This window comes from Ammospiza nelsoni, chromosome 1 (genome assembly GCF_027579445.1).
Source record: "Ammospiza nelsoni isolate bAmmNel1 chromosome 1, bAmmNel1.pri, whole genome shotgun sequence".
NCBI lineage: Eukaryota > Metazoa > Chordata > Aves > Passeriformes > Passerellidae > Ammospiza > Ammospiza nelsoni.
Window position 1 is genome coordinate 34,691,798 of NC_080633.1, and position 26,222 is coordinate 34,718,019.

At 39.3% G+C, this 26,222-nt stretch overlaps 1 protein-coding gene across 1 annotated transcript in view; it reads right to left on the bottom strand.

Moving 5' to 3' along the window:
• Positions 1-14,700, bottom strand: part of HIBADH (3-hydroxyisobutyrate dehydrogenase) — an 85,730-nt gene extending 71,030 nt beyond the window's left edge. Inside the window, exons 1-3 of the mRNA XM_059469484.1 lie at positions 14,613-14,700; positions 6,162-6,322; positions 1,794-1,903 (exon numbers count right to left, since the gene is read on the bottom strand). Of these exons, the coding sequence (XP_059325467.1) occupies positions 1,794-1,903; positions 6,162-6,322; positions 14,613-14,676 (335 nt within the window). The 5' untranslated portion in view covers positions 14,677-14,700. The remainder of the gene's footprint in view (positions 1-1,793; positions 1,904-6,161; positions 6,323-14,612) is intronic.
• Positions 14,701-26,222: the final 11,522 nt, after the last annotated feature.

Consider the following 26,222-nt stretch of genomic DNA (forward strand, 5'->3'; position numbering starts at 1 on the left):
AAAAAATGTTAACTTTTTAAATGCCCTACACAACAAAAAAGTTGATTTTTATCCCTCCTTCCACTGAACTGCACCATGATTTCAAGTCCACCTGACCAGCAATCACCATGAAATTGAACACCAGAATTTTTCAGTCATAAAAACGTGTCCCATTTAAAGCTACTCGTGACAGATAAAGAGATCCACTGCACCTTGCATGCTGTTGACAGTACAGTGGATTTCACTTAATTGAATTACCCAGATTGCTGGAAATAGCCTCTCAGCATATACATACATTATGACCCTACTGGAACTCCAGAGTCAAACAGTTCCACATACACAAAACTCATCCCTTGTGCTGCTGCAGTTAGTTTGGACACATGCAAACAAAAACCAGCGCAGCAGATAAGGTACTACATCATCTCCCCTTTATGCTTAGAGGAAGGCACAGTGGCACAGACTCCTTGGTAAGACAGTGGGATGACTAACTCAACCTTTAAACACCTCACGTTAAAGCTCTGTAAAGCTTTAAAAGCTTCAGAAAATTATGAAAATCAAACCAGTCAGCAAGAACCAGGTCATTCAGAGCCACAATTATTCACTACTGCCAAATCACACTTTCTTCTCTTAATGCAGAGGCTGAGAAACTGCAGCAGTATAGGACTGCTCTCCACATGCTGATTCCTGCTGGATTTCCCACATCTATGTACTCAAGAGATTAACTGGCTGTACTGTATCAGTACTACTGCCAATCGTTCTTCAAACCCCTGCCATCATGGGCAGTTCTCCCACAGCTGTTCCCTGAGCTTTGTGGGGCTGATCCAATTACCCATCTTCCCTGAAGAGGGAAGATCTCCTCACTCCTACCTTACGAAAAATTAAACTACAGACAACAAGGGAGAGAATCAACAATTATTCTTATATAGTAAGAACAACAGAAATCCCTCTTGTCTACTTCCATTCTCTTATCACTGCATCTTAATATTGTACAACCAATACCTAAAAAGGCATCATCATTTTTTGATAATCTACTGTACTTTTGTCTTCTGTATGTTTTTTTTTCCTTTACCTTATTAACCTGGATAGCTGTTCAGAACCTACATAATCCTCAAAGGTATCCAGCAGCCTTAGTCAGCCTGCCAGGACCAGTGCACATGCAGCCAGAACAGATTTTTAAATTGTATTTATTTTTTGATTTGGCAAGTTCAAAAACTCTGAGCATTAGAATTCTGCAGACTATGGATTTAAGGCTCAGTGGAAATCCCTCCACAAAAGTTAAAAAACACTGTGTCACATTAAACAAAATCTTACGGTACTACGGTACTTTTTTTTATAATAAACAGATAATAAGAGTAGAAATCAAGAAAGTCTTGTCACCTATTTTATGTAAATACACTTTAAACAACATAAGACACAATGGTTTCTCTTCAGAACATTTAATTTATAGGATTTCAAGGTAAAGAAAATAGTATTTGAGCAAATAATTGTTGCCAGCAAATATTCTAGTTGTACTTGAGTGTAGTACATTACATTATGGCAAAAGAACCATGCAACTGAAAAGGCAGATAATAGTTAAGTTGCCTGAAATGCACAAAAATTATTATTCTACTGAAAATTAAATAGATACTTAAGCCAAAAGCCATTCAAAATCAGCATTGTATGAGAGAACTTATATAATTAGAAATATCAATAGTGATAGGACAGAGAACATTGAATTAAGTGCCCTGAAGGCACAGGAAGAGTTACAACAACAGCAATCATCAGACAAACCTTGAGTACAAGTGGAAATTCTCCAAACTACAAAAAAGTCTTACTTTAGAATGCCATTTCCTCCTGTGTAAACTTCTTTTGCATGGGGACTAGAAGGCAGCATGGTAATAATTCTGTCTGCTCTTTCTGCTACATCTGCTGGGGATTCTGTTACCTTATAAAGAAAAAAAAAAACCAAACAATATAAGCTTACACACGTCCTGAAAAAGAGATGTCAGACATATTTGATGAGTTTGGTTTTAGCATTCACTGGTCACAACTAAGCTATTAAAAAAAAAAAAAAAAAAAGAAAACACAAGAAAAACTGCTCTCCTATCATGGAAGTTCCTCCACAACATCTTCTAAAGGGAATATGCTTTCATCCCATCAACCCATTCATAAATCTTCAACTCACTACAAAGCCTGCATCTATAGAAAATATTGCTCTACCATGTTTCTAAGGAGGGACAATACGAAAGGATTACAAAAATCTCACTTTTTTTCTTTTTCTTATATATGGCATTAAGAGACAAAGACTGAGGAAAAAAGAAAAAACTTACTGGATGCACCTCTGAGCCTCACCTTGAAAGAAATCAGATTAACTGATGTTTCTCAAAATATTACAATTTACAATAATTTCCATTTTTAAAATGGAAAATTATCAGCTTAAGCATCCTTCACGAAAAAGATCTGAACAATTTTCTAAATATATTATTAGGTATTAGTTGTTAAATAATCATACCTAACTTAAAGGTATATTACTGTTCTGAAGTCACTTCCAGAGGCAGGCAGTATAGTATTTAAGATACATACACAACAAATGAAATATTGACAGCTAAGTTGTGAGTTTCACTTGGAAGGCATTTACCAGTAAGATTTCTGTCCAGTACTGGTCTAAATTAATAATTATCTTTAAAATTGCATTGTTAACACATTAATAGCCCAGGGAAAATAGCAACAAACATACAGCTTATTATTTTATCTTTAGCCCACAAGGATCAAATCTAATTTCAGTCATTTGTAATTAATGCTGAATTACACCTTGAAGGACTTCTGGGATCAGCACAAGAAACTTCTCAATTTTTATTTGACTTCTGAACAAAAGAAGGGAAGACTGTACCTTGTCAGTGAACAAGGCTCTTGAGGGAAAAACACAAAGAAACTGGCATGGATGGGACAGAGAAACATGCAGATTTTGTTTTGAAAAAATAAATTAATACTGCACAACACGCCTGGCATACCACACAGCTACAAAAGGAAACATGCTCTAGTTTAAAGAACAAAGGTTAGCAGGAATAAATGAGGCAATTATAAGCAGCAAACCTTCTATATCTGATTAGCTGATTTTATGGCTTGCGACCCTGGAGATGAGAGAACCTACCTCTTTAAAGAGAAGTATGACACCTTTGTCTTTAGTTCTGTGTATATCTGGTTTGGTTCAGTCTCAATGTGTATTATTAGAGGTGGAGAGAGGAAGTCTGAAATTAGAACCTGAATCTATATATGTCTTCTTCTTTGAAACTATGACCTCCAATATTCTTAGACATTTAGAGGGTATCAGCTGAAGACTCAGTGGCCCACTTGCATTTTTCAACCAGAAGTTGAAAAATATACTACATTGGGCACACAAATGAAACAGTACATCAGCTTCAAATGTCTGCTTGGCTACATAGATGGAAGATAGCTGGGGTTTGGTTACAGTTTTAAATAATTCTTAAGGAAAACAGGTACAAACAAGACATAGTACAGTAGTCATCTAAACAGGAACTCATTTATTCCATCCACGTCTTCCAAAATAGTAAGATGCCTTTTACATGAAGAAAGTTAGATTAAAAAGGTACACAGACTGGAACAGTACTTCTACAACCATACAAAGGAAAAACTTTCTGCTACCTTGAAGTAAGTAGCAAAACAAAGTGGGAATTAAAAGTGGGAATAGACAAATCTTGGCCTTTTGGTACTGTTAACAAACATGAATAATATTGCCTGAAAAAATATACCAACCTGGTTCAGTAAGCAACATATAAAACCTCTATTTTATTTGGGACTTTATGTCTCAGAAACAAAGCTGAATGATTTGAAAGCTATTACAAAACATTAAGCATTTGAAATCATTAAGAATATGTGCATAACTTTAAAAAACAGACCAAACACTAATTGTTGATTATCAATACAGACTATACTAGCTCAGAGTAGCAGCCCTGTACATGTTCTGATACTTGTTTAGTATAAGCAAACTTTTGCAGTATGTAACTGGATAGGAGAGACTTTTCTGTGTACTGCTGGTTGTTGGTACTGCCCTTAGATGCATCTGCTTGTATTTGTTCCAAACTGCTTGCCTATTTTGTTTTACTTATATTTACAGTAAGTCAATTAATTATTGTTTGTCTGAAATGGCATTCTTACTGTACACTAAAGAAAGTTCTATTTTTATGATGCTTTATGCATCAGGTGACTCCAGTGACATTCTCAATGTTCTAAATCTGTGATAGGATTTATATACAAAGACCTGTAAGCTGAAGTATGACACGCAGTTACTCCGCTGTGTGAGCCTTCCAACTTCCTCCAAGTTTCACCCCAAGTGGTTCCATATGCTCATGCTCAGCCAGTTTTCCTCTTACTATTCACTTTTAGCAGGTGGGTGGCCACTTTCTGACATTTACCACATCCCAGTTGTTTACTTCAGTGGAGTAGCAGATTGTGCAGATTTATGGTCAGGCATCCTGCATCCACCAATACACCTTGGTAGCAGTGCTGGCCTTAAAAGAATGGACATTTGACTAAGTTTACTGTCTCTTGGGGTCATTTCACTTCTGTAACACTCCTGATGGTTTTACCCTTACAGCCAGACCAAAGAGAAAGCAGCCCTTAGAGCCCAATGTTCCTTCTACAGCAGTTTCTACAAGACCCCATGGACCCACAAGTTTTCAACTCCTGAAAAAAGTGCTGGAGTAGGATTTACACCTAAAGATCAAGAAGAGGAAGTTATGTTCACATATTTTCTTTAAGTGTGTTTTATTTGTATTTAAGCCTAGCCATGTATTCTCTCAGTGATTTATGATCTCAAAACATACCTTGGACTTTATTTTTAAAGGCATTACAGTTCACCTTTATTATCACGTCACGTCTTGCAGTGAATGCCAAGGATTCTATTACAAAGGCAAAAAGCTATCAACATGGGCAGTCACAGAAAAGAGATCCCACTGCAGAACATGAATTAAAAATACAACCAATAGTTCAAAACAATCTCTTCCATTTGCCCAGTCTTACTCAAGACACGTCTGGTTCATGCCTGAGGGTCTTGGCTGCTTTAACAAAATAGGAACGGGAGCTAGGCAGAGAGGTGAAAAGCTTACTTTCCCACTTAAGGCCAAGATTCTGTAATTATTCAAGGGGAGCTGCAATTAATTACTAACAGCTGTGTGGTATCATTTTATCTTTATTTTAGGAATCTTGATCTTACCTCATTATTTAAAACAGTTGCAATTAGCTTCAACAGTTTAGACCTTCAAGGCACACAGTTCCTCTGTCTAGACCTAGCTAAAATTTCCTTGCCACTACAGCAAAATTCCCTTATATACTCTGCATTGTTACATGACAGGTTTATTTCTGCACTGCACTCCTTTTTTCTGTGTTTTAAGCACGTATCCATTTGCCCACAACTGTCTAAATTGTGACAGCTTTGAAGTATGTCAAAACCATTTAAATGTGTTACAGACACATAGAAATGACACAACCATCTGAGAGAATGGGGCTCTGAGGGTATTAACAGATTAAGAAAAGTAATAGCACTGGCTGGAACAAGGCCAAGATTTTTCAGGGTATATTGCAGGAAGGTAAAGCTCCCTAATATAATCAATTTCCTTCCCTCCTTCTTCCTTTTCATTCCTTCCTCTTCTCTAAGCATATCCTTCCTCACCTCCAAGAGAATAAGCACTTAAATAATTAGATTTTTCCCCTGCCCCTGAGGACTACACCTTGAAGCAGCAGGAAAGCTCATATGTCCCTATAACCCTTACAGCTATGCCAGCAGGAATTTTTAACTAGGGTCATTTAACCTGAAAAGGTCAAAGCAGGAACCAGATGAAAAGCAGCCCACTGGCCATCTAGACCTGGGGGAGAAGGAAGCAGGAGAAAGCAGGAGGTGACAGAACAGGCCATCAACCTACTCTCATAAAAAGTGGGGGGAAAAAAGACAGCTAGAGAAGTTTGACAAGGTAGCAATTCCAGCTAACAGAAGGAAAATTACTTGGCATAGAATAATATCTTTCCTCTACCTGAAACCTCACAGATTCAGATTGTATTTATTGTGCTGTTTCAGTTCTGATTGTATTCTTAACCAAGAAAAAAACCCAGATTATTTAGTTGCATTGCATGCAAGAACCATTCAACACACACAGCTATTACTGAAATAAAGAAGTTTATTACCATACCTGAGCACCCAAGTCTTGAAATTCTTTGCAAGCTTCTGGGAAGACATCATACACAATAACTGGATATCCATGTTTTACCAGGTTTTTTGCCATTGGATTTCCCATGTTACCCAGCCCAATGAATCCAACTGGGGTTTTGGAAGCCATAGTCCTAGAACACACTGATTTCAAAAAAATAAACATCAATATTTGCATTTAGAATTGACGTTCAACAATGACATACTAAAAGTCACCACATGTTTTCAATTATTTTAACATTTTTATGATTAAAAACAGAGCAAATGTGAATCCTATTTTACATAATTTAAACTTTAAATTATAGCACACATTGGGCCACAAATACCATCCCACAATGATTTTTCTACATATCAAAGAAAATTATTGTAATTAGGAAAATGTGGGCATTTCAAAAAAATACAGTACTTAAAGCTAAGATCCGAGAAGAGCTTGAAAGTAGACTTAAAATATGCAGGACTTTCTGTGTTTTATTATGTGTCTAAATTCTAACTTGATATGCAAAGAGCAATTTTATATATTTTACAGACTCTTTATTTGCAACTTTGCTTGCAGCCATGGGATGCAGCACGTGTTCCCTAGAAACAGACAGGGGCTGCCACTTTACTTCATGCAGCCCCTCACAGATTCTCTGATCCTGCAATGAGCTACAAGTCACTAACCTAAAGGTGAAAATCTCCATAGCAAATCATGGCAAATCCTTTAAGCCATGCAACCACAGTTTAAATACTGAAAATTAGAATAAAATATAGTATTTTAAAAAAAATATTAATTCTTCACAGGAATAACCTCTGTATTCTATTCACTGTACTACCAAGACAGAATAAAGCCTAACCTACAAGCTGTGGAAAACACTACAGTTCCAGTCAGTTACCTTTTCCCAGAAGCTAGTGAGCACCAAATTCTGGACAGGAGCAGCATTGCAGGCATTCATCTACTGCAATCACTGTCTCATCACTCTAAACACTCCAAATCCAAAGGCAACACAATTTGACAGTGACTAGATTTCTTTGCCAATTCCATAAAATACTTTCTCCTTTATGACAAAGGAAAATTTATGCAGAATAAACACTAAAGTATGTGTCAACTAAGCAGACAGAAACAAAGCTAACTACAGAAATACTCTAGCTCTAAAGTGCACATACAGAAAATGTGCCTAAGCTGGATCGAGACTCTAAGAGGTCTCAATGCTTAGCAAAGAATCCTCTCTAGGCCAATAACACTTGATTAATCATTTTAAAGTCTTTCTGACTTTAAGCTCCTTCTTAGCCAGCAATGGTCATGCTCTTTCATCTGCCGCACTGTTTTGGAAGTGCCACATTTAATAAATCAGGTTTGTTGAGAGAACTTTGGTCTGAGAAGTTTCCACAGATGCCTGCAGCAATTACATAGCTAGAGAAGTAGCACAATTTCAAATAAATCTGCGCTGGGAAAATGCTTAGTGAAAACTGAGATAAGTCAGGAAAAGAGCCCATTGCTTTTTTAAGAAGTGCTACATGTCAAAACCAGGGAACAAATGAACAAAGACCCTAAACCAGCATCATCAGCCATAACAAACATCTTAAAATCTTCTTCTCATTGTTTCTATGAGTCAATCTTCCCCAGTCCTTCGTTTGCACTAATCTAAAATTGCTCCTTTAGTTAGCTCAAAGCTTCCCACTTCCTGAGGAGCTTCAAGCCCTGGTTTTAAGCATCTTTCTTTCTCTAGCCCTTAATACCAGTAGATCTTATTTACCTTGACTTCAGTAAAGCTTTCAGAACAGACTCCTCTGTTCTGAGAGCTTTACTTCTCCTCCTCTGCTATCCCAATAGCCAAATGAAGAAAGTATGGACTGGATGGGACTGCAAAACTGCCTGAAGGAAGAAATACTGTCTGGAGTGTTGGGCTCAAATAACAGTGATCAGTAGTTCAAAGACTAGCAACAGTCTAGTTACACATGATGTTCCTCACAGGTCAAAACTGAAGCTGTTTAAGAGTTTCATCAAAGACTGATGATTAAAAATAAGCACCCTCAGCAACATCATGTGTGACACCAGACTGGGGGGACTGTCTGAAAAATGGCAGGGCAAGGCTACTATTCAGAAGGACTGGAGAAATAGGCCTCAAGCAGTTCAACAAAGACAAATTTATGTCCTGTACTTGGGACAGGAGATGTCATTACAGGCTGCTGACTGGCCGGACAGCTGGCAGCTCTGCAGACCCTGTGGATTCCCATCGACTGGAGGTTGAGCATGAGTCAGCAGTGCACCCTTGCAGCAAAAGGTTAATGACATTCTGCACTGCATCAGCAAGAGCAGATGCAGGAGGTCAAAAAAAACCAGGCATTCTTCTATACAGCAAATACACCAAGAGATGTGATCAAACTGCAGACAGCCCAGCAAACATCAAGGAATAAATATGACCAAGGAGCAGGAGAACATGGCCTATGAGCAGAGGCTAAGAGAACTGTCTTTGCTGAGCTTGGGAGACAAAGGCTGCAGACTTCTACTACCTATGGAGGGGGAGGAAAGAAGAGTTATAGAGCAAATGAAGCTGAACTCTTCACAGATGTATACTCCAATGGGACATGGGAGATGTATAGTCAAATGGGACATGGGGAAATGGCCAAAAGCTGCAGGAAGGAAAACTCTGGCTGGAAATAAGAAAAGCATCCCTGATGTGGAAAAAAGGTTCCGTACTCTAAGAGGCAATGCAGGGAAGCTGTGGAACCTCCATCCTCCTAGCAACCTTAGAGCACTATGAGCAACCTAAGCTAGCTTTAAACATTTAAGGCTTTTGGAAGCCTTTCTTTGAAACCTTTGTTTTCTTTGTTTTTGTGAATTCCAAGTAACCTTATCAGAAGAATAAGTCTCACTACCATACCTAGGCTCATTCTCGCAGACTCTTCACTTTTATCCTGATCTCTTCTTTTCTCACACTATCTCATGGACATCTAACCATCACCTCAAACTCAGCATCTTCAGAAAACATTCTTGATACCTTTTTCTGCTATCAGTGCTGACACCAGCAGCGATGCCTATCACCCAACAAAAGCCTAAAAGAATCATCCATGATCTGCTTCAATCTCACTGATTCATCCATCACATCTGAGATCTCAGCTGCTTCAGAACCTGGTCACCTGCCTCAAAGACAATATTTTGCCTTGATCTTCATTCTGGGAATTGGGAAAGACATTTTGCCCATGCTACTTTCACTCCTCCTCTGCAACCTGCCTGCTTTTAAAGACTGCTTTGCTTTGATGACTTTTCAAGACTGTCATCACACCTTAATATTAAGACTTCAGTGGTAATTAGACTGCAGTGACGTGCCTATTGCCAACATGCACTTACATTGTGCTTCTAAGGCAGCTCTTCACAAGGTAAATATCCATGAAATGAACACATTCCTCTAATATAAGGCCTCCCTTAAAATTTTTCATTTTGCGGTATCCCCAAAAAGGCATGGCAAAAGTTAGGCTGTGATACAAGATAACTTGCTGAGCAGTACTATTAAGTTTTGTGTCATTGTACTCTATTATTTCTCCTTTTGTCTGTCTCTGTTGATTTTTTTTGAATCTCAGTTTATGAATCAGAGACCACTTTCTGTTATGTGCTAAAACATACTCAAATCCATGGGAACTGGGACTGCTAGAGAAGTTGTTCAAATCCTGAGTCAGTTTCTGACTTTATTTTGGCTTAATTTTCACAGCCCAGTATTACATAAGACACTTGAAAATTAAATAATTTGATTAACCATTTTGAAAAATCTTCAGACTTCCAGGTACTCAATCAGAGGAAAACTGGTTTAGAAGATTGATTACATTAGTGCACAGATCTAACAGAGATGATTTCAATTAAATTTGAACCAACTACATTTAGATGCATGGCATATTTTAAATGACTACTTAAGACAGTGGGGATTTGCCAAAAAGAGGATGTTTTAAAAGACAAGAATATTCATGTTTTCCCATTAGACAAACCTCCACAGGTGATTTTACAAAATGTGATGTCCAGCTCACATATGTTGGCATTTTTTAGCATCTGATATGTAGCACAAACTCAGTTTTGAAATAACTGTAATTCAAACATCTAAGGACTGATATTCTTCAAACCACATCATGTATGCTAACTAATTCCATCAACTGTACAAGCATTTGCTGAAACTGTCCCTGTAGTATTGATCCCATTTTACTTTGACCATAAAATCCACAGTAACCTGCTGCAATCACATGGCTGGAAAAATGCCCAGTCCACACTTAACTTCTAAGAGAGGTCAGAACATCAGAAGAGAAGCAACAGAATCTACTTTTAAAATAATCACTGATACCATGTGCAACTAATTCTCCTTCTCTGGGAACAGAACCAGCAATACGGATTAATCTGTAAATCAAGCTAATTGTGAGCAAAACCAGCTACAGCTATACCAACTCCAAAGAAACTGGGCTTTTCCCAGATGATTCTTCATTATTCTCTTTAGGGAATACGTGCTTGCAGATCTCATGCCTATGAAAACTCAATTGATGAGGAGACCCAATTGTGACACCCTCACTAAATTTGGGGCTTATGGCCAATACAGATAAAATACAGATTTTTTGCTTTGAAAAGTCAGTCTACAATAGAAGAACTTTACCTAATGTGCCATTTCACAAGAATTTTGCCTTAAAACCAATTTAATTAAAAAAATCAGCAAGAGTTTATGAATCTCTTGAATGTCTCTTCTTGAACAAAATGCAACTATTAGAAAAGTAACTTCAGAAACTCACAGATTGCAATCCTGTCTTCAGAATACTTAGCCTGTCAATGATGTAAAACTTGTCTTTTCAAGCTTTATATATATAAAGATACTGAAAGCAGTTTTCTGTTTAACCTGGATGATGACAAGTTTAGATAATTTCAGATGTTTACATTTCATTTTACACGATCTCCCAAAGTAACGAGTCTTACAGTTTCCAGAGTGAATTCCAGCTCCAGGGGTGCCCTGATTTCACTGCACATACTTGACTGCACAAACACTATAATATGCAGAACTGAGGACATCTCTTTGTAATCAAACAAAAAGGGAATAATAGCTGGTAGAACCACAGACAGCAGACCTGGAAAAAATCCAATGTGCTTGTACTCTAACTGGACAAGAACAAGACTGAAAACCAAGTAGTTCCCAAAATATAATTTCAACTATATTACTTGATTCTTGGCTTTATAAAACTTACTTTGAGCCATATTCACCAAATGGCACAAGGATGAGAGTCCACACAGCCCCATCCCATAGGAGATTCCTAATCAGAACGGTTGTAGTTCTTATTAATATACTGATCTCTCTGGATCAGTGAATATTAATGATCTTGATCTCTCTGGATCCTCTTTTTCAATATGTGAGATTTAACAGGATAATGGGAAGATGCTCAGAGTAAGCTCAGTTACTGAAGCTGCTGGTTTTGCTTGGGGCTTTATGAGAAAATACACATGAAGTCACTTGACAAGGAGAAGGAACACGATGACAATTCAATATGAGCCACTAAATGAAAGATTTTCCCACTGATTTAGCATCTGAAGTTCAGGTACAAGCACAACAGAAGTTATCATCCCTTTTCTCTTTCCTACTTTGAAAGAAAGGATCAGAGTGAGCTTCTGTGTTTTGTGGACTTTGGTATGTAATTTATAAAACCTCTACTGAAAGTAGATCCTGGGAGGGAAAAGGAAGAAGAAATATAGAAGTTAGAGAGGCCAAAGGTAGAATCCTTCTGCTCCTAGAAGTTTTGCCAATGCAATTTAAATTGCCCCATGGTCACTGACTTTTAAAGGTTATGCAATGATTTCGAGAAGTGCACTCTGCCAAAATAATAATTTAAGACGACTACAATACTCTAAATTTGGCCAGCTTTACATTGAAAACATCCCACTTGCTTTTTTTTGCCTCTGTAAAGGTCTAGTGATCAAAACCAGAGACACTATCTTGCAACACTCAGTGTCTTCTTATACATCATTTTTATCTCTACCTATACCTCATTAAATGTTTGCTAATACCTTACAGAGAAAATCATATAGTAAATACTTTTCATCTAAAAAGAATATGAAGTGTACACTTGATTCCTTAACTAAGTTATGCGCTGGACTTCTGAGCAGCAGATCTTCTGTCATAATCCTCGCTTAGTAATCAAAGCTTCTCTGCACCAGAGCATAGATAGTCATTCAACAGTTCAAGCAGAGCTCCTGAGTCAGAAAATGTATTGTTAAACCAGCAAAAGTTCTATTTAATTATGAAGTGAACAAGTCCACTCCACTCCAACAAAACTACTAGTAAGGACATTTTTGTTCTCTAGCATGGTACTGTCTTTGATGAACAGCTCCCTCAGCTGATGAATCTCCATTCACAGAAAATCTTCTTTTCTCATTCACTAACCTCCTCTTCCCTCTCCCCCAGGAGTCCCCAGGAGGGACTTCTCCATATCCATCAATAATATATTTTTAAGTAAGGTCATATAAACCCTCTCTATGAAGCGCCTCTGCCAGTGCCTGCCAGCTGCAGAACACAAGACTGCATAGTCTCTGTCCAGCTGACTAACGCACAAACATACACATCCAAGAAGCTCCTCCAACATCTGCCCTCAGCTCTTTATTTTCCTCCTAGACAATTTAACAATCTCTAGCATAAACATACAGAAAAACCAAACCATCACGGTCGGCTCGGTCAGCTGCAAAGAGCAACTGACCAGGCAACCAAGGAGCCTTCAGTAAGAGAAGGAAGACAGCGTGCTTGCTAGCCAAGCTGTGGTGCTGGACAGCTCTCAGAGCTGGCACAAACCCTTCACAAGGATGGCATTTCACTCAGGACAGATGATGAAATCACCACTCAAACCCCAACTGTCAGACTAAAGAAAAGAATGGTAAACTCAGTAAATGCATTAGAGATGGGGAAGCCAGAACACATAACTAAGCAATAGAGCTTAGCCCTTAAGAAGGCTTAAAGCTTAGACCTTCATCCCATAAACATTTCTCAGAGTCAAGAGTACTTTCAGCACAGTCACTACTCACTAAGTCTGAGCTTAAATGCTGTGGGTGAAATTCTGTTCTATGGAAGTTTTTCAGGAGAGTCACAATTTCTCCTTAGACTTAGTTACAGTTTTTTCCCCAAGTCTTCAGGTAAAGACAAACTGTATTTTCCAACTTTAAGGACCAGTGGTGATTTGCTTTTCACACCTACGCTCACCACAAGAAACAAGATCCTCACCATCTGCACTACATTAAAGCAGATCATTTGGAAATTGACCATGACAGTGGATTTCAAAGCTCTTACAAAAATAACTGACAGTTACCATGCACAGAAAGTTCAAAAATCCTTGAAAGCTATTGCTTTCAATTGTGGTATCACAAAAGGTACTAAACACATAAACAGGTCCCCTGTATTTAACTTTACTAGCATGAGACCAACATGCCTGCTGTACCTGAACTATTACTTATCACAACATCAGAACCATAGCTACCAAAAAAAAGCATCAGTGGAAAAGAGACAGTGGAGCAAAAAGAGCACTGCAAGATAACGTCAAAATTGTCAGACGCTTTTCATTCATTAGTTTAAGTGAGGCTTAAAAGGGAATTACAATGTTTTTAAATTTACCCACTTACAAGAAATTTAGTAATTCCTGAAACATTTCCCTAAGTGTCAAGATTTTAGAACCATGTACCATTTAAAAGAATCTATTTCTTCTACTTTGCTAATTAAACACCTTCACCTATGTGTTGGGAGCCTAACCACAGAGTGACATACATGACCACAGACTGCCATCAAAATGACAGTGAAAAGCCTACTGAAGGTTTATTTTTAATAATTTACTTCAGAAATTAAATTACTTAGGAACAGCTGTGTGATTTTTCTGGAAATGGAAAATGTCTAATTCCAGTTCTACAAATACGTTCTTCCTTTGCTTGCACCAACAGGACATCTGCAGTGCCTGCTCCTTCCACTGCCCGTGAACCAAGCACAGGTGAGCACCAGCGCCTGCAGAGCCGACACAGGAGGAGGTGCCGCTGGATCTGCCCTCGGTTTAAAGAAAATAATCGGATGCAGTGACCGAGAGAGCTGAACAGCCCAAACCCAGGTAACAGGTATCGCAGATATGTCACTGCTGCCACAGGAGGCTTTTGCGGGCTCTGATGATTTCCAGGCACGCTATTTTAAGCGAATGAGTGAAAACATTTACTAAGCCAAGCCGCTCCGAAGCTTCGGTGGAGCCCCGAATAAGGCGGCAGCGGTGGCGCGCCGTGCCAGCCATGACCGCCCGGGGGTTCCGTCACCGGGGATGCCGCACACGGAGGCGGCCCGGGAGCTGCACCGGGCTCGGAGGGCCCGCGGCCGCCAAGGGCAGCGCGGCAGCTGCGCGCCCCGGGAGACGCTCGGCCTTTCCCCGCCCGGCCGGCAGAGCGGGGCCACTGGAGCCGAGGGAAGGGGTAGGTCCTTACCCATCACCCGCCGGTGCCAGCGCCACCAGCCCGCAGGTCCCCTGCGCACTACCGCTGCGGCCATGCTGCGCCCCCGTGCCGAGTGACCTCCGGCCCGCCGCCGCCCGCCGCCACCGCCCGCGCGCCGCGAGCGGCAGCCGCCGCAGCCAACCACGGGCGGCGCTCGGCGGGGCGCAGCCAATGGGAGTGCGCAGCGTCCTCCCTGCGGGCGGTCGGCCCCGCCCACCGCCCTGTGACGGATGGGGCCGGATTGCGGGGCGGGGCGGGGGCCGGGCCGGCGCTGGAGCACCTCATTGGGGCGGTGGGACATCGTATCCCGCCGCCCGCGGCTCCCGCGAAGGCGTTCCTTTCCAGCTCCGCTTGCCTGTGCCTGCCCGCTGCCGCTTCGTCTTCTTGCTTTGCTGCCGGGGGAGGAGGCTTGACTGAAGTGGCAGAGGAATGGAGCGCCGGCGTTTTGGCGGAGACAGCTTGTGTGCGAGACGGGGCCCTCGGGGCGATGGAAAAAGCCGCCCTGCACTGTTTTGCCGAGTCAGGTGGCAAATAAGAGTTGGCGCTCATTGAGGGTTGGAATTAGATGATTTCAAGGTCCCATTCCAACCCAAACCATTCTGTGATTCTGTGACTGGCTTCGTCGTTGTGTGGGCTTCACCCCGGCTGGGCGCCAAGCGCCCCCCAAAGCCGCTCCATCGCTGTCCCTCCTCAGCTGGACAGCGGGGAGAAAATACAACGAGAGGCTCCCGGGTCGAGATAAGGATGAGGAGAGAGCACTCACCAGTTACTGTCTTGGGCAAAACAGGCTCAGCTTGGGGAAATTAATTTAATTTGTTTTCAATGCCATTAAAGTAGGATAATGAGAAATAAAAACCAAGACTTAAAACACTTCGTCCCCATCCCTTCCTTTCTCCTGGGCTCAACTTCACTCCCGATTTTTCTACCTCCTCCTCCCTCAGTGGTTTGGGGAACGGAGTGTGCAATCACTTCATCCCACGTTGACTCTGCCGCTTCTGCCTCCTCCGGGGGAGAACTTCTCACACTTTTCCCTTGCTCCAGCGTGGGCTTCCTCCCATGGGAGGCATTCCTCCCTGGTCTTCTCCAGGATGAGTCCTTCCCCTGGGCTGCAGATCTTCACAAACCGCTCCAGTGTAGGCTCCCATCCATGGGGTGCAGTCCCTTGGGAACAGACCATTCCAGCATGGGTCCCCTGAGGGGTCACAGATCCTGCCAGCAAACCCACTCCAGCATAGGCTTCCTGGTGGATGTGCCCAGAGGCCTTTGGGAAGTGTCCTCTAGGCACATCCACCTGCTCCAGTGTGGGGTTCTCCATGAGCTGCAGGTGGATCTTTTCCCCACTGTGGACCTCTATGGGCTGCAGGGGGACAGCTTGTCCCGCTAGGGTCAGATTGGGCTGCAGGGACATCTATTCACAGAAGCCAGCCCTGTAGAACCCATCCACTGCCAAAATTTTGCCATGCAAACCCAGTACAATTGTGCCCAGAGTGCATTTCCCAAAGGCCTAACACAGGGTAATAAAATTTGCAAGAGCCCAGCATCTGGAGACCCCGCTGGCAGCTCTGGGAGAGCTTCAGGAGGGTGTGTGAGGGAGCACACCACGCCCTGAGGGAGGGCAGGCTGGAGGCAGGCCAGTGCTGCCATCTCAGAGCAAAGCTTCAGCTCCAGTCCTGAAGCTGCCATGTTCATCTCTTTGGAACAAAGTAGTTAACTTCTTTTCCTGACAGAAAAACTTGCCTTGCTCTGTTGTGCCAGGATGCTGGGTGCTCCCTCAGTCATTAGGTTACTGTCATTAGGTCAGAGCTTTTTTTGTAGCTGTTATGTAGTATCATTTACAGACTTCTGGGAGTCATGAGGCACAGATCTCGGGTCTCACCACAACGTGTCTTCACTCAATTATATGTTAGCACAGAAAGAATAGGCTAAATATATATGAGCTCAGCTCTCCTATCATATATATTTTTATATTTACCACTATAAAGCAATACAGTTAAATATTGTTAAATCAACCTAGCTCAACATAAAGAAATTTTGTGGGCAGTGAAGGCGGCTGTGGTCATGTGGTAGCTTTGCTGTGACATGTGAGAGTGTTACCATTCAGTAGGCTGATCTCACCCCTTCACCCAGTTGCTTCTTTCTCTCATTGCCTCTCATTGCCTCTCAGCTGAGCACTGAGACAGATTATGGCATGAGAAAAAAAGAAAAATCTCTGTATTAAAGCAATGGAGACACAAACACAGAAACTCTTCTGCTTGATAACACTTTGCAAAACATTGGAAGCTCCACAGATTCAATTACACCAATATTTTTGTAAGCTCAGTCATGTCTTTCACTGGGCCATTTGAAGGCTGCCAAGTGAATAAAGCTACTGAGCTATGTTTACCCTTCTCCTCAGCAGGGAAGAGGTTGACTACCATCTTGTTTTTGATTATTTTTTTTTTTTGTGATGAGAAGAGGTGTGACTCCTCATTGAGCAGCTATACTGGCAGAAATTTGTACTGAGGTATGGTCCAAATAAGGTATTTGGAAGTCTTTAAAACCTGATTTTTACATATAATCACACAGTACTTAGAAAACATGGGTTTTTTTTTGCATTCCAGCCTGCTTCTTCAGTACCTTACATTTTCAGAGTCATTGCCCCTTTGCCAATTTGGTCTAGACTCCTATCAAGTCTGAACTGAGTTAGAAAAGTTATTTCAGTTTTGGGGTTTTTGTTTGTTTGTTTGTTTGTTTGTTGTTGTTTTTTTGTGGGGGGGTGGGAGAGAGGGGAGCTAAATGTAGAGGAATGAGTGAAAAGTCTAATGCTGGACTCATTATGGTCCTTGAATTCTGATTTTTAACTCTCATTACAAGATGCAGCTTTATCCCTATAGTAACATCTTTCTCTACACCTTTCTCATGTCTAAGGTGGTTTTGTTTGTGTAGGTATAAATAATGCATTCTTTGTTTCAAAGGTATATGAGGAGAATAAACGTATACCAACACAATAAAAATACACCATAAGCTCCTCAAAAAAAGTAAGAGAAAGTGAAAAAAGGATAGTCCTATTCATAAAAATGTAGTAGACTTAGCCTTGCATTGTTTTGCCAACACACTTGTGTAGAAAGGCTTGTTATAGGCGTGACCACTATAATACTATAGCTTTTACATTGCTTTTGTACAGAATGTACTTTTGCAGACAGATAAAATTCCTTGAGATTAGATTAAATGAAATCTCTGTTTATATTTTGAACACTGATAAAACTGATATTAATAGTTTAGTACCACTAAGGTAGCCAGTATGAGAAGGAAGCACTTGTGGGGCTAGATGGTGCAGGACGACCATAGTGCAGAGCATTTTCAGAAGAGAGAAAATGAAATTAATAGAGTTTTTGTGGTTTTTATTTTCTCCAAAATGCCCTCTAGAGATGTTTGAACTTTTAGTAGGCACATAGTACAGTAAGTTCCTTCCTTTAAAAGTGCTTTGCCTTTGTAGAACTTTATCTCACTAAGTCTTGCTAGTTAATTTTGGTTTGTGTGTTTATTTCTTTGCCTACCTAGTCACATTTTCCCCACAGAAAATGAAGGAAAAAAGCTTTGTTAACTTAAGAACATATTTGGTCAAGTAAATGGCCATGAAAGCTTTTACTTACATTAAAAGCCAGGACATAAATGCTGATTATTTTTCAAACAAAACAGCATGGTCTCCTTACTCACACCTAGTAGTGGGTTTCATAAAGATTTGTATGTATGACTTCTGAAATTAACTAGTTAAAATGCAAATAAACTGTTATTTGTGTAGCTTCGTTCTACAAATTGTTTTTTTTCCCCTTACATTAAGAATGGAGATATATACCTCTACTTTTTAAACAAAAATGTTTTCAAGTAATGTAAGTCAAGTATAAAATTGCCTATAAAAATAAATTCACTAGCTATTTTTAACTGCCAGAAAAGTTTCCAGAAATCAGTGATTACACTGTAAACATGCCACGAAGGCCAACTCTTAAGAGGTGTGCCTTTGCCAGTGGTAGAGAGACTGCCAATGTTTAATTTGCTTTAAATTTTGTTTCATCAATGGTGTATTGTATTTTAAAAGCAGTAATGTCAACCTTATGGCTGAGGCATAAAATGGGATCTCAAAATATCATACTGATTATGGTTGGAAAAATTTTCTGAAGGAGAACTTCCTAGCCTACTTGTAGCTTTAGCACAGGTAGAGTTTGTACAACACATAAAAAAGAACAGGAGAAGAACTGTATATGACAAAGACAAATACTAAACATGTAACTGATGTATGTCTATTTTCATTGACAGACCTTATGGTGCTTTATAAAAACAGTATAGATATTATTTTAAGAACTGATTTTTTAGCTGCCAAACTAAGTTCTTGTTCAAAATAAGTTACTTATTCCTAAGTCATTGTTGCTACACAAACCTAGGTATACCTGGAGATCCTCCCACTCAATCCAGTCAATTCAGGCTTTTGACAGCTTCCTATACTGGACCTGTGAAATGAGTAGGATTTAAAAGAAAACCTTCACTGTTTATTCCCACCCTTGCATTACAGTTTATGGCTCCCTCAGGCATGCAGATAGAAGTGGTGTTAACCTACAGCCTTTCAATCATGTGTAAACTGTCACAGTAAACTGTCTGCTTAACAAATGCTTGCAGTGGCAAACTCAGTCTTCACTGTGGATGGACTGAATGGGCCAATCTTAAATCAGCACCTAAACTACTGGTTGTTGGTAATATAAAACTGAATTATTACTAGTGGGAAGATATTACAGCGACCTGATGAGGTCTCCGGGGTGAGAGAAGGACGAGAATCTTGTTTGATGATCAGAAGGCTGGATTTATTGATATATGATATATAATACATCATAACTATACTAAAAGAATAAGGAGAGAAGTTGCAGAGGCTGCTAAGCTAAGAATAGCATAGAAAAGAATGAATTACAAAGTTCTGTGTCCAGGGAATCTGTCCCCGAGCTGCTCCTGTGATTGGCCCTTAATTGTAAACACTGAACCTGAGCCAATCACAGGGGCACCTGCTACATTTCACAGCAGCCGATAACAATTGTTTACATTCTTCTTCTGGGGCCTCTGCTTCCTAGAAGATGCACAAATCCCAAAGAAAGGATTTCTATGAAAAAATGTCTGCGACAGGAAGACTAAAGAGATTCCCAGTTTTAGACCATCAAAAATGTGTATATTTACTTATATAGTACCCAAATAATGCTTAGTGACATAGTAAATCTAGATCTTTGTGTTTAAGTGACTGAGATTCATTTTCTTATCCTGTAAGAAGTATGTGTATACCTTAGGTATACATCTACATCATGATTTGTGGTATTGGAACATGGATATTAAAACATGAGAACTTGCCAGAGCATTTGTAATACAGAAAGCAGCTGCTATTCTACATTAATAGGTAGGTAGTTTTCTAAGTGTTGGTACATGGTGCCCACTAAGTTACAGGACATGTAAAGAAATGTAATCAAACATGTAAATAAAGAGAAAAAATGTAAAGAAGGCTACTCCTTTCATGCTTAGTCTTGAAAATACGGCCATCTTATTTTTCTTTAAAAGTCTCAATATAAAAGGGCAAAACAAAGAATTAAAAAAAAAAGCCCACAACCCAAGAAAACAAAACATTTATAGTATTTTTTGGTCAGGTTTCATTTTCTTACATTTAAGATTCTTTTTTTCTCCTAATAATAAGGTATAATAATAAGGAATCTCAGAAAGCAAAGGGAAATTATACACTGTGCCAAAATATGCTAACGGTATCTAGATTCACTGCAGAGCCTGCCCCTGACTTTAACTTCATTGGCATGAAATAATCACATTTTCTCAGGGGCTTGCTTTTGTTGTTGCTTGTTTGGGTTTTTTGTTTTTGGTTTGGTTTTGATGTGGGGTTTTTTGGGGGGTTTGGTTTGGCTATTTTTTTTCCATGATTTTTGAGAGATACCCTTTTCAGGACATCAAGTTTTATAGTCTGAGCTGATAACTAAATTTCCACTGAATTTAACAAGAGTTACAAGCATAGGATGCTTGTAAAATGGGCCCCTCATTGCAGAGTGATATTTAAATTCGGCATTAACACTACTTAGTGTAGCCAAAAGAAACTATAGTGGATGCAACAGTACATTTAAAACTTGAATCAAATTATTTGGTAGCCAAACCTACAGTGTTGCATTCCTCCTTCTAACCTTTCTTCTTGTATTTGTTGGATTTATTTGTCTGCATCAGAGAGCTGTTATAATATTTCAAAATGCAATCAAAGCACAGTGTAGCTGCTCAGGAAGGCCTGAGCTTCAAATAGTTGGAGCTGGGAAAGCATTCCAGAGAAATATCCCAAAGTATTTCCTCTCTGACTGGTCATTTCTGGAGACAGACTGCTGGGCTAGAGGGACCTTGGGTCCAACACAATATAACATTCTTCACATTTGTAAATATTTGAGTTGGGATTCTCAGGGCAGTGTTCATTTCTGAGCTGTGCACATTTTGCTAGATAATGAACTGGAATGCATAAGCAGCAATGCAAGTGGTTATTTTTGCCTACAGGAAAAAAGCTCTTGTGTAACTGGACCTCCTTTATTACTTGCTGAATCATATGATATATCCTGCAGCACTGTGCATTTTAGTAATCAACCTTGAGCTAAATATGTGCGAAGTTTGGAATGTTGTGTATACCTAAGGGAACACAAATTCCAGGCTTCTGTGGGAATGCAGTGCCCTGGGGGGAACATAGAAGCTTTGTTTTGGTATGAAGATATAATGTCTGTTCTATCAGAAGCATTCGTACTGTAGTTTGGAAAGCAGCTGCATCTCACTGGGACATCAGGCAAATGTTAGAATGGACTGGCTACCACAGGGTAGCAATACATATTTATTTGTACTAATGCATACCCAGCTCAGTTAAACACAACAGTTTTTGTCCTCTTCTTAGCTCTGATAAATCCCTTTATGATGTTTAGGCTAGCATGTACTGACTGAGTTTCCTGGAGAGCTTGAAAAAATTCAAGTACCTATTTCCTAGAATAATTCAATTGTCCCATTCAAATTCTCACACAAGGATGATGTAATAGAGACACTTCATCTAGCTGAATTTCATGGAACACAGTGTGAATTTTCCAAAGTCCCTGAAAAGATTTCACTCAAAGAACTAGTCTTCTTAAGTATTTTGCTAAATGGAATGTGTTGCAGTTCTGATTATGAGCAACTTCAACAGCTACTGTCTTTTACAAATAAGTAGGATATTTTAGGTGGGTGATTGCATATATGTTGTACCATGAATAGACACAAGAAACTGACAGAAGAACTGGAGAACTGACTCAAAAAATTTCACGTGTAAATTACCAGTAGAGCATCCTGTAGCAATTTCGGATTGATTTCATTTTTGTGTTTTAACTGAAAGATATGTTTAACATTTCTGATGAATTTAGAATCTAGCAGTGTTTATTAAATACCTTATTTTACAAGCTTCTTTCACAAGACAAAAATGCAAAGAGGATGATGACTTTGGTTCGGATTTAGATGGGTAGATTCTGTAAAAGCAGCTGAAGAAGGAAACAAAATCCAAAGGAAATATTGCTACTTATGATAAATATTTGGTACCACTTATGGTGATTTTATTTTTACTTCTACCTGCAATGCACTAAATATAGAACATACTGATCTGTGTGGGAATTGCACAAAACTCAATGCTGTTCTGCCAGTTCTTGGGTACTGATGTAGCAAAAGAAAGTGAACATAGTAAGACAACTACTATGGAAAAAGTAGGGAAAAGCAACATGGAAAAGCTACATGGTACATTGATCAAAACCAAGGAGTCTGAGTAAGTTTTAGGTAGTTGTTTCCCAGGAAAAGATGCATGCAGATAAAACGTGTAAAAAGTAGTTTTTTTCCAACCAACATATCCATATCAGGTTAAAAGCATCAACCTCACTTTAGTCTGATAAAATCGTGAACTAACTTCCTTTTGATACAGAAAGAGGAAACCTGACACTAACTCAGTCCTTGGGTTTTCCTACACCAAAGGGTAGGAAACCACATTGCTTGAGAAAGATTGCCTTTATATGGCATGCTCCTGAGCAGTGTCTTGACTTCGCCCAGTGTAAGGGGTAATCCTGTTCCTATCAACTCTATTCTCAAGAGTTTGTTCCTGATTTTAGAGGAAGCAACATAAGATCCCTGAAGGAGCAAGGTGCATTCCACAGCACTGGCTTGCTAGAAGTTGTACCCAGAGCATAACCCACTGCAGATCAAGAGAGCAATTAATTAACTTTCGATAAAGTGACACTGTTATAAAAGTAATATAAATCAACATAAAAGAACCAACTTATTTTCTACACTTCAGCCCTACTGAAAATTTAAAATTAACTCATTCTGTTTAACATTTAAGACTTTTAAATACAAATCGCACCTTTGTTTTAAGTCTAGCCCTATAATTTCATCACAGACAATGCTTATGTATGGAACATTTGTTTATGATTAATTTTGGTTTACATTTCTGTTATATATTAATGCATTTCTGTACTGAATTTTAAACATAATGTGATTTTTCTTGTCTTAAGAGCAACCAACACTAGTAAGAAATGAATTTACTTTTGACACCTTGATTATAACTAAGTACAATTGAAATGCAAATTTGGTCTGTTGTGCCTGCCTTTTGATAGCTGATAAATTCTAGGAAAAGATGCACAAGAAAAAACATCATGACAAGCTTCCAAAATCCAGAGTTGTTGATATAGGAAACACAGTTTTCTGAGTCAGATTTTTTTCATTATTATAATTTCTGTGAAATTGACATAGCATGCCTATTGATGTACACAAACCAATGCTTTGATCTACAAATAAGATGGAATAAGAAATATTTTCCACTACTGATTTGTTTGAAAGAAAAGTACTTTTTGAATGTTTTTCCCCTAGTAACACATGAACTTTACTAAACATGAAATCAAACTTCGATTTGTTACTATTAAAAAATGAAAATAAATGTGCCATTATCACTAGACTAATATAATCCTATTATCATCTTATTAGATAAACAGTGACAATGTTGTATTTCTAATAGTCTCTAGAGATACAATAAATCTAGTAGGGGAATGTCAGCTTCGTCCAAGACAGATTAAATGTAGAGAACTGGAGTATAGTTCCCAGTAAACAAACACTTTGAGGTCAGGAGGTCATACTTGCTCAGCTGTTCTTCATAAGTCCTATTGGAAATAACTTTCATACCATCACTGAATATATTCCATGCTACCTAATAATACTGAAGGCCGAGTACAGTTGTGATATAAATGATTTCTAAGTGAAATATTGAGTGTGAAATGATCAAAAAGCAATATGTAAATGGAAAATCAGGGTGATGTTGGACATGCAATGGGTGCAATTCATGAGATTTTTTTTGCTCTTTTGTGGGAGAAAATCCATCCCATTTGAAAGCTCGTGCAAACTCCCACTGACAAATGAGTTGATTTGGCCCCAGCAGACCTGTGATTAATGTGACAAAAACTAAGACTAACTGCATTTTAATTTAGAAAACAACTAGGAAGAATATTCAATTAATTCTCCCTTGCAGTTGACTAATTGCAGCAGAATGAGAAACACAAGTCAACAAAGGTCTGGGAAGGAGAGAGAGAAGTACAGAATGAATTTGCTTTTGTCATCTCTTCTATCAGGCAGAAAAATGCCTGGATTCCGGGATAAAACTGCTAAAATAAAGATATCAATGTGTGGATTATGATGGGTGAAGGTCTCAAATCTGGTAAGATAACTTAGTGTTTTTCAGACTCATACATCTGTCACCCAATTTTATGGAAAAGCTGCACTACTTACAGGCTGTATAAGTAACAGATACTGTTGACAAGTTCAGTCAGGCCTCAGTGGTAGCATCTATGCAGGCAGTTTCATGAAGCATTAAAAAGTCTCCTTCAGCACAGACATGGTATATTCAAAATATGCAGATATGCAGACCAAATGTTGCCCACTGACATATCCTAGCAAAGATAATGGAAATAAACACTGTAAAAACAGATTTTTTACCATGGTGTTTGTGTACAAAACACTTATTACGGGCCCAACAGATCTTTTGCCATGTAGTGAACTAAAGCCATATGTCATGACTGTAATCTTACTGTGGTTACAAAAGAATTGTTACCCATATTACTAATGTAAATTTAATTTTGATTGAAAGTTTCCAGTTCTAAGACACAACAACATGCAACCATACTTTGGACAACAAAGTATGCTAACTTGGCTACATTATAATGTAAAATTTATTAGCGAAAGGGAGAGCCATTTAATAAATATGTTTCTTTTTGTAGAAAGTTCAAGAGTCTTCTGCCTTTAAAAAATATTTTTTATACAAGGAAATAAATTTGTGAAATAAGAAAAGTTAAGAGAGTTGTGTGATTAGAATATATTTGCATTTCTGAATGGTGCTGATCAAATAATACCAGAAAGATGATGTTACTTTCTGTATGTAAATTTGCATAGCAAATCCAACATATTCTTCTCTGTACAATGTTAATAAACGCTATAGAATAATAAATAATTGGGGGGTGAATTAAAGACAAATTTTCATCTAAGCATTATGTTTCTTAGTAATTGATTTGTATGTAATGTATGTAGCCATATGATCTTTTTTTCACAGAATTTAAGAACTCGTAAGAGTTTCAGAACTCAAGCAGTAAAAGGTGAGACTTGAAATCTGCTGACAAAGAAGTTTTCTGTACAAATAGCTACACAAGAGCTTTAGACCCATCTCCAAGCTGAATGTGGGGAAAGCAGCACGAATCAATCTCTGTGCTGAGACCCAGGCCGGGCTCAGCCTCTCCCAAGTGCACTGCATGACCCAGCAGCCCTTTTCCTTGGCGCCAAGTCAAGGCTGACAAAGAATTCCTGCATTGCTCAGGTGGTCCCGGTCTTGGCAGGGAACTGTGAAGCTGCACCAAGCCCCCCAGTTTGAGCACAGCTGCTCAGGGAGCCAAGGAGCAAGAAAAACCAATATAATGCTGGAGCCACAACTGCCTGAGCCAGGCTAGAGGAGCCGGAGACAGCATTAGTATGAGGACACAGACATCTTTAGATTCTTTCAGAAAAACATAAACCATTATGAGAAAATAGGAAAGCTGCCAAGCTTCATGCAGATATAGTGTACAGACACTCTGTGCTCTGTCAGTGGTGGCAGCCAGTGCTGGAAGGGGACCCAGAAGGGGATACAAGAAGCATGCTGTAGGCTGCTGTGGAAAGTGCCTTTCTACTTTTAGTCCCTCAGGTTTAAGTGCTGTGCTCCAAGGTACAAGAGCTTTTAAATTCTCACTGCTTGTTTGTTTCCTGCTACGTGCAGTTTTCCTGCCTCTGAAAATAAAATGTTGGTCATTTGGGAGCTTCCTATTACTTTCAGATAGAAAAGATAAAAGGCTGAGAGAAACAGTAAATCTACTAAAGCATACCAAACAAAGGTATTTACCTGTTCTATATCTGCTAAGATTTCAGTGACACCCACTCAGTGGTCATTTACATGCTGTGCTGTGTATGCCAGTAAGAGGTATGCTGGAGGGAAAAAACCCCCTTGCAAACATCATAAATAAGAAATGAAACACTCCCCCAGAC